At 34.4% G+C, this 16,058-nt stretch overlaps 2 protein-coding genes across 8 annotated transcripts in view; one reads left to right on the forward strand and one right to left on the reverse strand.

Moving 5' to 3' along the window:
* The first annotated feature begins 2,726 nt into the window (after positions 1-2,726).
* Positions 2,727-3,710, forward strand: LOC126757659 (cytochrome c1-like). The gene has a single exon (XM_050471744.1). The coding sequence runs from the start codon at positions 2,766-2,768 to the stop codon at positions 3,477-3,479; it is 714 nt and encodes a 237-aa protein (XP_050327701.1). The 5' UTR covers positions 2,727-2,765; the 3' UTR covers positions 3,480-3,710.
* A 2,401-nt stretch (positions 3,711-6,111) lies between these two features.
* Positions 6,112-16,058, reverse strand: part of LOC126757656 (protein NDRG3) — a 65,039-nt gene continuing 55,092 nt past the window's right edge. For 5 of the 7 annotated variants that reach the window (XM_050471737.1, XM_050471739.1, XM_050471738.1 and 2 more), the window contains one exon: positions 6,112-10,300. In XM_050471737.1, coding sequence (XP_050327694.1) covers positions 9,840-10,300 — 461 coding nt within the window. In that variant the 3' untranslated portion in view covers positions 6,112-9,839. Of the gene's footprint in view, positions 10,301-13,936; positions 14,621-16,058 lie in introns of those variants that run through there. The other 2 variants (XM_050471741.1, XM_050471740.1) reach the window with 1 other exon arrangement.

Genomic DNA, 16,058 nt, shown 5'->3' on the forward strand with positions numbered 1-16,058 from the left:
TGTCATAGAATGTTATGACAAAGTCAGAAATGTTGATACACAAAAGAACTAACGTAATGTACGCTGTGTCAATGTATTTCCCATGTTTCTCTTCTCAATAATCTCTTATACATATGTATATATAAAGTAATTAAATATATATGTATTTAATTGAAATATGCGTGCGCGCTTTCAAAACTGACACACTGTATACACATGGTTTTTGACTCGGTTAATTCTTTGCGGGGCGCCCTCTACAGTAAAGTTTTTGAAGCACAAAGAAAGAAATATGTATATGGTACATGCGGATAATATATCGTCGTGTTTCTGTCCGGCTAAAGGAGCTGTCCATATATAGGGGCGTGTTAAAAACGAGTGTATAAGATGTATTAACCGAGTCAAAAGCTGCAACTCAGAACTACATATGTATGTTTCTATTTAACTAATAAATGCAAGCCATCTCTTATGGATCGACTCAACATATTTTCGTTAAGGTTTTGGGTATGAAGCGAAATACTTGAATGAAAACGACATAGCGCAGAGGTCGCAAAAGAGGTACTTGGTCACTCAGATGAAGATCCTATAAAACTGGTGGCAAGACGAGGGTTTATGAATATGACGTCAAAAAATCTAGCTAATGTTTTATGTTATATCATAAGGCGAAGGGTGCTCGAAAAACCTGAAACTATGTATGTTGACAGCCTTTAGTAAGGCTATGTACTAAAATACGTGAAAATATATTTTTTTTGTTGGTTATACATATTTATATATTAGCATATGTAATTCGGCAATTTATACCAGGATATTTTCCTAAAAATTTAAATCGTATTTAAGACTGGATTAATGAACGAATCGGCTTTTTCGGTGCCTCTGTTGTAGGCCCAATGAAATGTGCCAATGTGCAAATGGCTATGTTAACCAGCATGTGTAGAGATGTGGATATCCGTCCAGCCAGCTGCTGCGCTATCGAAAAACTTTTCTCCAGAAACTCAACTTCGCTTGCAATTCATTATAACGGGTGCTTCAAGTAGTGATCGTGTCAAACTGTCATGTTATATTTGCTCAGTCTTGTATGACATTTCATCATGGAAAGGTTTACGCCTGAACCACGTTAACAAATCGTTCAACTTTATTACAAAAATCATGTCCTGCAAAGAATATGTTTCGCGCGCTTCGCTCAAGTTATGGTTAACATAATCGGCCTACTCAGAGCACTATTCGTATCAACAACATCCATCTTGAGACCCAGCATTCATTACTGGATAATATTAGACCAAATAGATCATGTCTCGCACGCAGGGAAGATATCGATATTGTGATATCGTGTGAATATGTTAAGTTTAAAATCTATGCGTACAATCCCTACTCGATTCAAATCTTGGAGCAAAACATCACGCATGTCATTGGCCAGTTACCAGTCGAAATGCTCGAACGAGTCCTCGAAAATTGGATTCAATGGATAGAGCACTTGATATGTAGCCGCGGCTATTATATGAAAGAGATTATCTTCAAAAAATAAAGGCTAAATAATGTCCCATTGAATGATAATAAACATTCCCCATTAAATTTGAAGTTTCTATGTTTTATCTTTAAAAAAGTAGGAAGCATTGAAATAACTCACCGTTTCTATAACTCACACATTGAATGACATGTGGACCGCAATTCTTATCGGGAATTTTTTACCAAAAATTTGGGTCAACCTATCAGATATAATATTGGAGTATAAAGATAATTTTTCAGGCTTTGATATTTGCAAGTTGAAAGAGTATAAAATGTTCGGTTACACCCGAACTTAGCCCCACCTTACTTGCTTGATTTATGGAATAACGATCCGGTACTTTAGATGGAATATTAACTTTATTTTCAATTGATAATAACAAAACGTGAAGTTGGGTACTGAGGTAAGCGGAAGTTAAGCTTCATTTGATTTTTTTGTTTTGACAACTGGAATAGTAAAGACATCGGAAGAAGGTCAGCCCTAAAAGTTTGATTTCCAAAAAATACGACCATTTTATATAGATTTCACTTATAAAGGCTTTCCATAAACCAAAACCTAAGGAAACCAAACTCAAACAGAAAGAGTATAATGAATGAAAATACTTTCAGCACCCCCTATACCATTCAAATCCACCCCGCCCTCCTTAAATAAGCAGAAAATTAGCACGCAAAAATACATATTACAGTTTTCAAGCAGCAATTGAGATCTGAATGGTCATTATCAGACAGGATGCAGCCCTTAACAGCAATGATAACAACATTCAAGGGTATAACTAATGAAGTCTTTACTCTGGCAATAACAAGGAAGTGCAATAATTGCGACATACTTATTACAGTATATATAGACGAATTATTATCACAAATATATGAAAGTACTCATAGATATTTCTTTGTAAATATATCATAAGCATATTCGAGTACTTCTTACCACTTAAGACTATGAATCATCATTCGAAAACTTACTGCGCCACTAAATTGTTTATGCACGTAACAAAGTAAACGTTTACGAGAGCCCATAGGCACTAGATTTTATATAGCATATACCGTACTAGAGATTGCATAATAAACAAATAGCAAAACAACTTCAGATAGCAGCGGAAGGCTTTTCCCACCAAGCACGCCGATAAAAGATACTCGACTTTCAATTAACTAAACTTTCCCGGTGTTATTTCAATTACATTGATAAAATACATTTGACAATTGGAATTGTGCCACTGCTCTGCTTGAGTATAAATAAGTCTGTCCATGGAATAGTCAGTCAGTCAAGTTAATTGTACCAAACTAACAAAATGAAAGCCACTTTCACCATTGCCGCTGTGCTTTGCGCCTACCTGCTGGTCCACTCGGCCGTAGCATTGCCCGTGTCCTCTTCTTCTTCTTCATCTCCTGCTTCATCATCTGAATCAGGATCAGGAGAAGTTGTTGCTCAGAAGCCACAGGACCACAAGAGGAAGCTGCCACCAATTGTCATTGATGCTCACATGCAGGCCGAGGCCCACGTTAAAGTACCTGAAGAAGTTGCCGAAGCTCTACTCAAATTGCTCTTCAAGTTGCAACAAGAAGAGAAGGATAAGCTAGCAGGTACTAAACCCGAGAAGCCATCAAAGGATGAACAGCCACAGAGCGATGACCCATCAGAGGTAGAGGAACCTGCATCTGCTGAAGAGCCTGCATCTGCTGAACAACCAGCATCAGCTGAACAGCCAGCATCAGCTGAAGAGCCAGCAGTTGAACAGCCAGCTCAAAGTCAAGAACCAGCAGCTGAACAGCCAGCTCAAAGCCAAGAACCAGCAGCTGAAGAGCCAGCTCAAAGCCAGGAACCAGCAGCTGAAGAGCCAGCTCAAAGCCAGGAACCCGCAGCTGAACAACCAGCAGCAGCTGAACAACCAGCAGCAGCTGAACAACCAGCAGCAGCTGAACAACCAGCAGCAGCTGAGCAGCCAGCAGCAGCTGAGCAACCAGCAGCAGCTGAGCAACCAGCAGCAGCAACAGCCAGCAGCTGAACAACCAGCAGCAGCCGAGCAGCCAGCAACAGCTGAGCAGCCAGCAGCAGCCGAACAGCCAGCTCAGAGCGCACAGTAAATTGGACTAAGTGAATAGCGATGCAGTCCGATTGAAGCCGAAATAACTGCATTATCGAAAAGTCTTATAAAGAAACCTCTAGGGGTAGCCAAATAAGATGTTTTATGAATTTGTGTAGAGATTTGGAAATAAAAAAATTAGTATTGCAAATACATTATCAATCTTTCAAAATCAGTTGCAAAGTATAAACATATTTTAGGCAGATCTTGTAAGTAGATATGAAGAAAAAATTATTTTCTCCTTCACGGCGGGGGTAGTTAGGGGCAAGTGGGTTCGGGTGGAACATTTTTCTCAGACAAAGTCAATCGCGTATTTATAATTGTGCCAAGGATTTAATATTAATCGGGTCTTCCACGAAGAAAAATAATTTAATAATAATACCTAGGGCAGAAAGTTAGATGCCTTTTTGTTTGGAATACAGCACTACATTTTACGAAAAAAATTTAATCCCTCAATTTTATTTTCTTTTCCGAAAGAAAGGGTGATCCAATTCCAGGTTCCCTACTTTTTTTCGAAAGAACATTCTTTGGAATTTATTTTTTGAAGATTATCTCTTTCGAATGTTGGCCACGGCAATTTTCGATGGCTCGTTCGAACATTACGATGGCGAATGACGCCCGTGATGTTTCGCTCCAAAGCCTGAATTGAAATGGGAATGTCCATATAGACTTTAGACTTTACATATTCCCACAATAAAAAGTCTAGCGGTGTGATATCACACGATCTTGGTGGCCAATCGATCAGCTTAAAACGTGAAATTATCAGCTCTCCAAAGTGTTCTCTCAATAAATCCATTGATTGAGGTGATGTGTGGGAAGTAGCATCGTTTTGTTGAAACCAAGTGTCGCCGCGATCACGAGCTTCAATTTCTGGTATCAAATAGTCGGTTATCATGACGCCATAACGGTGGCCATTGACGGTTACGTTTTCACCGGTATCATTTTTGAAGAAATATTGACCGATGCTTCCACCAGCTCAAAAAACCACTCTAAACCGTTATTTTTTCTGGATAAAATGGCAGCTCTTGAATCTCTTCAGGTTGTTCTTCGTCGCGAATGCATCAATTTTGCTTGTAGAGTGTGCCATTGAGCCAGAAATGGGTCTCATCACTCAACAAAATTTGGCTCGATCTTCTTAGAACTTATCAGGAGACCATACAGCAAAGCGACGTCGCTTTCAATTTAAGATGTCTATCTAAATTCCGCCAAGTCGTTCCATACTCTCAGCTTCGACTGGTATATCTTCTTGACTGCGTACTGGACGTGATCTATTCGGTTAAATATTATCCAATAATGAATGGTTGATCTCAAAATGGGTGAGGGTGTTGCGATTATGTTGACCATAAGTTGAGCAAGATACACGAAACACATTCTTTACAGAACGGGAATTTTCGTAATAAAGTTGAACGATTTATAAATGTTGTTCAGTCGTAAGTCCTTCCATAATAAAATACCAAACAATACTGAACAAAAATAAAATGACAGCTTGACACGATTCACGCGTGATCTGCCAAAAAAGTACCTTTACTTGAATCAACCGTTATATTCTCTACCTGTATACTTGTAACAGATATTTCGCTGAGTCTCTTCTTCCATTTATTGCGACTTCTTTGATGTCATTTGACCAATTCAGGGGTCTAGAAGTTTTGAGCCTACACCAAATGATTAGAACTTTAAAAATATATCCAATGTGATCCGAGAGATAAATGTTATTGGATGAAACTAATATTTTTGATGATTTTTGAAGGAGGGGTAAGGTAGTGCGTACATTTTCAGTTTGTCGTCAGGAACGCTAAATACTCCGAACTCTGTCTTTAGAAGTCTGATGTGAAAACTGAAAGGAAACGGTATTTCATAGCAATACCATACTTTGAAACTGAGTACGCTTAGGCAATCGATCTGTCATATATCCATATCACTTACCTTTCCTTCATACTCGTATACTATCAATCTGTCTCCTTCTAATAGACAACTGTTTGAAAAATTAAAATTCCAATTGTTTCTTTATAAAAGCAATTTTTATTACATTTTCGCTATTGTTATTGTTGTTTGGTTATTTGTATATTTGTGTATGTTTTGTATAAGTGTTCGTATGTATGTATGTGTGTTAGTGAAACGGCGTAAATATGTTGAATGTTGTTGGTGCAGCGTTTTAATACTAATTTGCTGCTGCACAATATATTTTGCAAATGCACAATTTGTTGTATTTGTATTTTATAATAATTTCTATGTTATATAATTCTTTCACTGAATACTTTGAGGTTTTTTTTCTTTAATTTGCAGGCAAGCTTTGTTTTATCTTTAGTAATATGTACTTTATTCTATTTTTGTTTTTTTTTTGTATTTTTGTTTCTGTTTTTCTTTTATTTATGTTCAGATAAATGTAATCACTCAATATTTATTATAAATTTCATTTACGTTTTTTTTTTGGTTTTGTTTTACATATTTTTTTTAATGGTATTAACATCAAGCGTGTGTGTCTGTCCATTTGATTGCGTTGCTTTTAGCGTGAATCAATTTTTTAAATTTCTGCTTTGCATATTTTTTACGTAAATTTATTTTTATTTCATAGTTTTTTTTTGTCTTTTATGCTTTTGGGTAGTTTGTTATGTCTGTCCAATTTGTATTCGTTTTCATCCTTTCATTGTTTGCTGAAGTTTTGTTTATCGATAACATTTTGAGTCTTCGTGTATCGAGCATATGTGTGTGAAAACAGTTCCAACATTCAAGGGAGAACAACATTTTTTTTTAATTTTTTTTCTAACATTTTACACAAAAATTTAGCAAAATTTTAGAAATAAACAAAAAAAAAGTTGGTTTTCGCTGTTTTTATCAGTTATCGTTATATCGATAAATGGAGTTGATTTTGTTAGTAGCTGTACATATATTTGCGATAATGGAAGGAGGACGAATGAGCTTATATCCATTTAAGAATTGGAAGTTTCTCACTATAGTATAAAAGGAAAGAAAGGAGAAAGAAAGTTCTCACTGTGGTACAATCTGAGCTTTGAGTATAAAAAGTTGTTCTCTCTTCCATAAGAAGTTTGTTCCTTTTATTTCAAAAGCCAGTTTATTACCATAAGCTAGTGATGCATTTTCTTACATTTTTAGAACATTCTGGTGGCTTCGGTATGACCCTTAATAAGAAGTAACAGATCATCTTGGCTATACTGTTGTGATGTATGGTCTTCACTTCCTTGAATATGTGGATCCAATCTCTGAAAACAGAAGTGCTCGACAAGCAGGGTTTTCCTCTGGTACTCATGGTAGTCTTCCTTTCAAGCACAGAAAAGCTTATTTCGTTTTTAAGCCAAAAGCTCTTATCTTTCCTAAATCTAACAATAGTGCTTTATTCTATCATTTTTTATTTCCAGAAGTAGCTCTTCGCTCCACCTCCCACGCCGAACACGCATATGTACCTATGTTTCTTCATTTTACTATAACCGAAAAGCTTGTGTTTCTCATATTTTTCTTTGTGTATTTAGTGTTAGTTAATTTCATTTCATATTTTTTGATATGCAAGGATCAAGATTTCCGCTCTAAAACAAAGTATACGCACAGTAGAACAGTTCACAAATAATACACCTCATTTCAAGGACTTTACTCAATTCGTTTTACTAGCACATAAAGTAATTACAGTTAACTTTTAAAGTATGTCGATATTTAGTGTTTTGCATATTTTATTTATTTATTTTTATTTTTTTTACTTTTTTAGTTTTAATAATATTTTCTTTATATTTTTCTTTGTTTGAACAAATTTGTTTTTGCTACACATTCCGTTAACAGCGTTGTATTTAATTACATAAATTTTATTTACTCATATCTACAATCGCTTGTCGCCTACTGCACCTTACAAAGCTTCAAAGCTTCAATCGCTTAAGCTTTCGTTGAGTTTCAAGTATTTGTGTGTAACTACATTGATTTCGAAAGGAAATACTTACTAAACTATTTTCTTCATATTCTGCAGCTGCCCTAACTGTGTGTGAATGCAGCTGTGTGTATGTATGTGTGTGTGAGTACTTAAAATATTCCAATTTGCTTTGTTTGTGTAGCTTAAAATAATCATTTGCTTAGCTAAATTCAACAATAAGCAAAAATCGCTTGCAACAAGAAAGCTCGTTAATATATTTTATAATTTTCCGCTCAATCAGCTACCTCATAACTATAACCGTTATTATCGATTTTCATCAATCCCTGCACTTTGTTCAACTCTCCTGGTTTTTCGCTTTTATTTATTTTTATTTGTTTTTCAAATATAAGTTAACTTATTTAACGGTGTTTTTCTTCATTACAATATAAGTAATCATAAAATATTTCAGGCACAAAGTGAAATGAAACAAATTAAGCTGATATAAATACGTGTATGTAAGTACATTGTGGGGTTTGTTCTGTTTAATTTCCGTTATTATTTCGATTTGTTTTTGATGCCAGAGGCACAGCAGCTTAATTGAAAAGTGGATTTTGTTATGGATATATAGTGTACTTATATCGTCACCTAAAGTGCAAAATACGTTTACATCACTTATTAAAAGTTTACAGGGGATGAAAAAATGATACAAAAGAAACCACTCATATTGAAACAAAATTTGAGTTTTGGGTATAAAATGGTTATATATTGGTTATCATACACTCATATTTTTTGTTATAAAATGGTTATATAGTGGTTATCATAAACTCATGTTGAAACAAAATTTGAGTTTTGGGTATAAAATGGTTACATATTGGTTATATCCGAAAAATTTAAGCTACAAATATAAAAAATGATGTAGTTAATGGTAATCAATAAAAAACTCGAATTCGAATTTTTTAATAATACGTTATTTTACATTTTAAGTGACGATATATATAAACCTTATTTAGATTTTCTAAGGTTGTTACTTTCTGAAATGATTTCTCTTCAGATTGTAGCTAAAAATTTATTATTTGAGGATTGAAGAGATAAATGACAGATGGAAGTAGAACTATGCTGAACATTAAGAAATAGATATTATTTCCAATATTTTAAGAATGAATATTGTATTGGCATAATTTATATACACATACATACATACATACATTTTCTAGAAATTAATAAACATTTCCACCCGCCAACGGTGTTTGAAATATAATTATAATATTTTCAAATCTCTTAGATTTTCTTTCATTTAATGAACAATAAAGTTATAAATTCCATTTACCGTGTGCTTTTCTGATCAAAATCCACTTTGCAACTGCGCTGCTCCAGTGCTAAATGCTTGTGTTGCGTATACGCCATGTATGTCAACGAATGAAGAGTTGCTGCTAAGAAAATGAGTATTTTTCCCATAAAATGGGAACATTTTCTATAAATTTATTTATTTTTCACGAATTTACAGAACTAAACTTCAGCCGAAATTTAATTAATTTTTTTTTATGGTTTTGGGTTAATTTGTTTTCTTTTACTTAAATTTTTGGTTTATAATTGCAATGCTAGCTAACATACTCTCTTTTTCGAATCATTTGTGACCATATTTTATAAATTGAATATGCCAATTATAGCTATTTAATATTTTTTTTGACAAATAATAGGAAAAAAATATTTTTTACAGTGTTATTTTATGCCATTTTTCCTACAAAACTAAACAAACTACTTTTTTTAATTTAAAATCCGGCACTTTTGCTTAAAATAAGTTATTTTTATGCACATTTTTCAAAATAGTTGAATAAACATGTGTTTAATTTTCGGCCAAGGCAAAATAGAGGGACGACATTTAGGAAAAATCTTAACTATATTTTTAACATTATATTTTTTTTCTGAGTATAATCAAAACAAAATTATTTTAAATAATGTCTGTCATAATTTTTTTTAATAATGACAATAAATTTTTGGTTTCTACATGTTTATGGGCGGTTTCGGCTGCAGCAGTGATATTTCGCTCGTTATTAATTTTTTGCACTTACGTATGTATGTGTGGCGCATAGCCTCAGCAGCTTGTTGGTGTCAAATGCGCGCGTGCACTAATGCCGCTTACGAAAATTGTGTATTTTCTTTTTTTAGTTTTAATATGCAATTTATTTTACTACAATAGGCCTCTGAGCGCAATGATGCACGTCTTCAAGTCTTTGACTTAAAGAAACGCAGCAATTCTTGAATGATATATTTTTACTACGCACAACACGCAGCTTCGCTTACTCATCCGCTACTTTACACTCGCACAACATTTCACTTACTTTTCGGTTGACTTGCGCTGCCTTTCTTCACTTCTAACTCTGCGCTCTCGCTCACTAGTCTCTTCAGGTGTTGTAACTTGATATCGCTTTCATCTAACAGCTGACAGCCTCCGGCAGTGGATTCTCCGTGATGCGCATCTTCTGCGCGCTCGTGTATGCTGTGCCATTGACGCTCACCTCCGGCTCCGCCTCGAAGTCCAAGTCGTCCAAATCCTTCTGCATGTCGCAGGCGGGCAAGTGGCGTTCGCGTTCAATCGACTGATTGCCGTTGCCGTCGGACTCGCCGCCGGAGGCGTCGCCGCTACTCGAGGCGTAACCGGTATTCGTGGTGTTGTTGTTGTTAATGGCAGTTTCGCGACAGAGGCGCACATTGCTGCGCAGCTTCTTTTGTTGTTTCTGCTGCTGCTGCTGCTGCAGCTGTTGTTGTTGTTGCTCAGCTAGCTGTTCGCGTCGCTCCTTCTCCTGCTGCTCCTTGAAGTTGGCGAAGAAGATGGACGAGTAGGTCTGATACTTGGTGCCACATGGCGAGGTGGCTGGCGTGGAGAGCGGCGTGGCTGTTGGTGGTGTTTTTGTTGGCGATTGAGTTCAGTTCAGTTGAATTTCCGTGTGGTGGATAGCAACAGAATCGCAGCACATTAAAGAAGGGGGGACACAGAGGGAGTGGGAATTTTGCTTATGTTATTTAGCGAATTTATTTCATTTCTTTGTTGTTTTTGTTTTTTGTTTTGTTTTAATTAAGTTTAACGAATTGAAAGTCGATAGATTGAAAGAGGAGGTTGAGAGAATCGTTTTGGTTTTGTTTTTGTCTGGCGAATGTTTGCGAGTTCTTGCCTAGCGCTTTGAGTGCGTCTGTGTTTGTGCATGTGTGTGTGTGCTGTGGGTGGCAAATGTGTTTGTTTGGCTGAGCACGCGCTTCACATGTGTGACTGTGTGTCGGTGTGGTGCGGTGCAGCAGCTGTGTGGCTGAATTTAATGAGCGAAATCCGCAAATATTTTAAGCACAATGTGTATGTGTGAGTCATTATGTACCCTTTATGTAAATTAAAACTCGGCTTTAATGTCATTTAAAATTGCTGTATGCAAATGTATTGTTGCTATTGTTTTGGTATGATGTGTAACTGATTTATGTTATGCATGGCATGACAATGAGGCATGACACATTCGTCCAAATGCGAAACAGCTTGTGTAGCGCTAAAACACACGCACAAAACAATTGCCGCACACACATACACACACGCTCATTCTTTGGTTCGAATACGAAGCTTCCTTAAGCGTAATTATTAATAACTTAATCTTTAAATAATTTCAGGCTTATTGGTGCGAAACTTCAAAACTTTTTTCAAACATTTTCATTTCATTTTTAAAAATTTATTTGTGCCTGGGGTTAGTTCGTTCATCCATATTATATATTTTCTTATGTCCAACTCCTATCTTGTTGCCTACTATTTTTTTTTAAATATTTCCGTTTTTTAATTGAGCACATAATTTACAGTTACTTCACAGTTGCTACAATTTATGGTATGTATTGTATATGCTTAAAGTCTATGTTGTGCCACAAACTTGAGTTTATTGGTCAAACTGGTGTTTAATAACCACAAACACTTGGCGTTTTAAACGTAACAAATTCTCTTCAACTCAACCAAAATTTAACAGTTTTCTAAGCGCATAAATCTATTTTCATGTTGACCAAATTTTATTGCAGAATATGGTTGAATTTCTATAAACACCACAGACTTTGCGCGTAAGGCGATTTAAAAGAAAAATTTTGTATGTGTTCAACATTGTGTTTGTCACTAGTGATAGTAAATATTTAAAACAAGAAAAATCGTTAACTAGAATAGCCTTCACAAATAAAAAAAAATCCATACATGCTCTTAATTCCGATACTTCAGTTCGTATAGAAGCTATATGCTATAGTGAGCCGATATCAGCCGTTCCAGCATATGATCAACAGCTGAGTGATTAGTTCTTGTTAATCCCGACAGATAGACAGATATACGGACAAGGCTTAGTCGACTCAGCTCGCCCCGCTGTTCATTAAAACTCGTATATATGCTGTGGGCAAAAAGAAGTAAGACTTTTTATTTTAATTTTCATACGAAAACCCCTTCGTTTTGTAGAATGAAATTATTCAACAAAGATTTTAATTAAATTTTGTGAGCGGAATAAAATTTCTGGTGTCGAAACGTTCAGAATGTTGGAAAAGGCTTTTTCATTGGTCGTTTTGACGACGAATCACGTCCAGGACGGCCAACAACATCAACTGATGATCAAAACATCAACAAAATAAAGGATTTATTGCTTGAGAATGGACAATTAATAGTCAGAGATCTTACTGGCATTGTTGGAATATCGAAAGAATCAGTGAAAACCATTTTGAAAGATCATTTGGACCTCAGAAAAGTGAAAGCACCATTAGTTCCAAAATCACTAAATTTTTTCGAATAACAGCGTTGCGTTAAAGTCTGTGAAACAATGCTAACAGGATGTAATGAAACGTATTATTACTGGCGATAAACGTATTATTACTGGTTCTTTGCTTAAAACCCGGAAACAGACGATCAGTCGGTCGATTAACGCGGTCAAGGTGTGCGGAAGTGGAAAAAACCATTGCCCGACCATCAAAACTGTCAACAAGGAATACTTCTTGAATCTTATAGCATTGACGGACGGCAGTGTTAATCTGGATTAACTGCATTAATGCGGATTAATTTAGGAATTAGTGAAGATAATTCCGTTGCTAACTTCCATTTAATCCTCAAAATTTTAGAGTTTTAGCTGCATTTTCCTTGGCAACATTTTTAAAAATGGTCAATTGTAATCTATTGTGAATGAAAAACAAAAAACACTTACAGCTATTTTTCAAATTTTCAAAAATAAAGCAAGCAGTTTTATGTTATGATGCAGTTTTAAAAATAAGGTGTTGATATGTTTTTGTAATAAAAAATGATTTTGCAAAAATTGGTCTGCTAACAACCGCAATGTTAATCTTTTAACCATTTTCATTGAAAATATTAAAAAAATTACAATCAGCTATTCACGAGAATTTCAAACTCGCATGGCTGCCGTCTGTTACCTACAAATTCGGATCTGATTAAGTGTGTAGTTAATCCGGATTAACGCTGCCGTCTGTCAAGGCTATTACGCGTCGTTTGCGCAAAGCTATGATTTAATTTAACGATGTTTCGAGGATTGGAAAGAGTTTTATTAGGGCTAAGAGGGATTACTTGAAGGAGGACGACATAGATTTTGAAGAATAAATTAAAAAAGTCAAAAGTCTTACTATTTTTTGATCATAGTACTCGTATACATATGTACATATATCATATATTTTATAGGGCCTCCGACGCTTCCTTCTATGTATTAAAAGCTTTCGTTCAGAAACTGAGAGTTTATAAAAAGCCTAAATAAAAATATTGCAGTTATTTGTGAACATAACACTTTAAACTCGAGTTTGTGATCCACCCTTAACTTACTATGTATATGTATGTGAACAATAAAGGATTTAGTAATAATAAAAGCATATTTTAGTGAAACTTTTTTTTGTTACATGATATATTGGATTTGAGAAAATTTTTCAAATTTCTTAATATTCGAATTTTAATCTATTTTCATTAATTTATGACAGCATTTTGACATTTTATTCATTCATAACAAGTTTTTGACAGACTTTAATTATACAAGTTCACATTTTTAAACTTTAACCTGCTGTTACGTACACTTATATGTATTATCGAAATTAAAATTAAAAAATATATGTATATTTTAAACGACAATCCCAAACCGTCATTTTCCTCAATCCCAAAAACGTTATTGAATGTAAAGGCGGTTGATACTCATATTGCCTTTCCAAGTTGTATCCAAATGTTTGCACGAAGTACTTTAACTCTTATCGTTGACCTCTGCTTTTGATGGCACTGCAACAAGGTGACAACTCCGACACAAAACAATTTTTCGAAGATTCCAATACTGTAACTAATTATGGTTGTAAACAGCAAAAAAGCGTGTGTTCAATTATGTCGCGCTCTCTCTTTTTAGACCTTCAAATTTGTTTGATTTTCTATGCAAAAACTTTCCTTTGATATTAAAACAAACTTAATAATCGCCTTCACCCTGCTTGAGTTTAGAAAATAACCACGTTTGTTTTTGTTTTCACGAATTGTCTATATATTTCAAACATCTTGTAAACATTAGGCTATAAAATGATTTTGTTTTTCTTTGCGAATTGATGTGAAAAAAGACAACATCTAGCACATAAATACATTGATAATAATCATTATAATCATAATAATCATAACAGCAAAATACATTTCGTAATCATAATAATAATTATACAATAGTTACAATGAAATTAGCTACAACAGTAAACGCAGAGTCATCATAATTCTCTTAAAAAAACATCGGTTTTGCATTAAACGAAAACAGCAACGCTTATGTGTAGGTATGTAATTGCAATCGGGTATGTAACTGTTAAAAGCCGAAAAGCCAAAATACAAATTACAAAAATGCAACAGAAAGCAAGTGCAGTGATGCTCAAACCAATCCAGTGCAGCCTGTTCTTGAAAGCGTGCTGCTTCCTATATTCCAGCCGCTTTGCATTTCCTCAAATCCTGCATACAGTTACTCGGATACTGTTATTTTTGGCATTTTGGTTTTACGAATTTCGACCGAAGTATGCGAATTTTGTTGTTGTTGATGATTCTTTGTAGTCGTATTGGTGGGGTTGTATGAAGGCGGTGGTTGTGATTGGTACATGATATTGGTGATGCGTTTGCGGTGCCGCTGGGCTTATTGCACACTAAGCTGAATTTGGTTCGAACTGCTCTGACTGGCTGTGGAGAATTTGCGTGCCAACTTTTGTAGTTTACCAACAGCTTTAAAATGGTTTTGTGTGTTTTTCCAAAAAAGAAACAAAAATACGAGAAAATAAATCATATGAAAGAATATGAAATAAAAGTATAATAGCAATACAAAAATAAAAGCAAAACTTAAATGCTTAAAAGCGGCAAGCAACACACAACTTATTTACTCAAGTCTAATGGTGCAGATATTTTTTAAAAGATATACTTAGTTAAGCAACTAACTAGATGTAAATAATATAATATAATATAAGGTAGATGAATACAGAAAAACACGCACCAAAATATATACGGAATTAAATTGAAAAACGAACCCTTATTAACAATAATTTACACTAAAAAAAATTTCATAACTTTCAACAAAAATTTATTAAAAAAATTAAATTTTCCGGTTATCGACGGTCAGCCAAAAGATATACTTTATATAATTAACTTGCATGCTTAAGGAAACTCAATAAAGGTTTAAGTTATTGCATAAAATTTATTAAAATCTAAGAAGACATTTGTATAATTTAAAAAGCAACATAGAGTTCGGCTCTATTAGATATATGGGAGACTGTTCCAAAGACAACATAAAACTTAAACATTTGTATTAGAAAATTTTATGAAAATCTCTAAAAGATCTAAAAATATGTTTGCAAGCATTATGTGGCCATGTTTTAGATTTCTATTGATTTTATCAACGAATGACGTTTTAGATTTTCTGACAATGGATTGTGTTTTCACGAATGATTAACACCAGGAGTAATTCCAAAATTTAACAACGAAACTACATGATAAAAATCTTATTTTTCTAAAAAACCCTTTCCATTTCTGAGTACTTAAAAGAAATATGCTGTTTAAAATGCTGGGAAATTTTCATTTTTTTGTAAAAATGTTTGTTAAAAATCCAATTTTCAGTTTGTCCAAGTTCTAAGTTAAGGTTTGAACTAAAACGCGTATTTTTTCACTTAAGATGATCCTGTTAGGAGTTATCCTGCCAATGCGAGCGCGTCTTTTTTCCGAGGGTTCACCGAAAATAGCATCGCAATGACCGAGTTTAAAATATCTTTTTCCAAAAATTTCACAATTTCTTTATTAATAATGTATGTTTATAATAAAAAAAATTAATAAAATATTTAATGTTTTATATGAAAAAAAAATTATTGAAAAAAGGCTGTTTTCAAACCGAAGAAATCCATGTAACCCCTTAAAAATGGCCGAAACGATATTTGAAATTCAGATCATTCCTATTGGAAAACGCTATATATCTCGTATACTAGTTTTTATCATCGTTTTCGAACCACAAATATAAGATAAATATATGTGGATTGCACCGCCACCTTAGGTCTATTGTGTCTTCGCAAATATTTGTCCGTCCTTTAAGTATTATGTATAATATCAGGACGAAGTGCTGTTTTTAATACGTTTTCTGTTTCTACCTAGATGAAATATCGAAATACATATGCTTTCG

The sequence above is a fragment of the Bactrocera neohumeralis genome, chromosome 4 (assembly GCF_024586455.1).
Source record: "Bactrocera neohumeralis isolate Rockhampton chromosome 4, APGP_CSIRO_Bneo_wtdbg2-racon-allhic-juicebox.fasta_v2, whole genome shotgun sequence".
Lineage (NCBI taxonomy): Eukaryota > Metazoa > Arthropoda > Insecta > Diptera > Tephritidae > Bactrocera > Bactrocera neohumeralis.

Bases quoted from the DNA above. Each gene is read 5' to 3' on its own strand.
- LOC126757659 (XM_050471744.1), top strand. From the start codon at position 2,766: ATGAAAGCCACTTTCACCATTGCCGCTGTGCTTTGCGCCTACCTGCTG.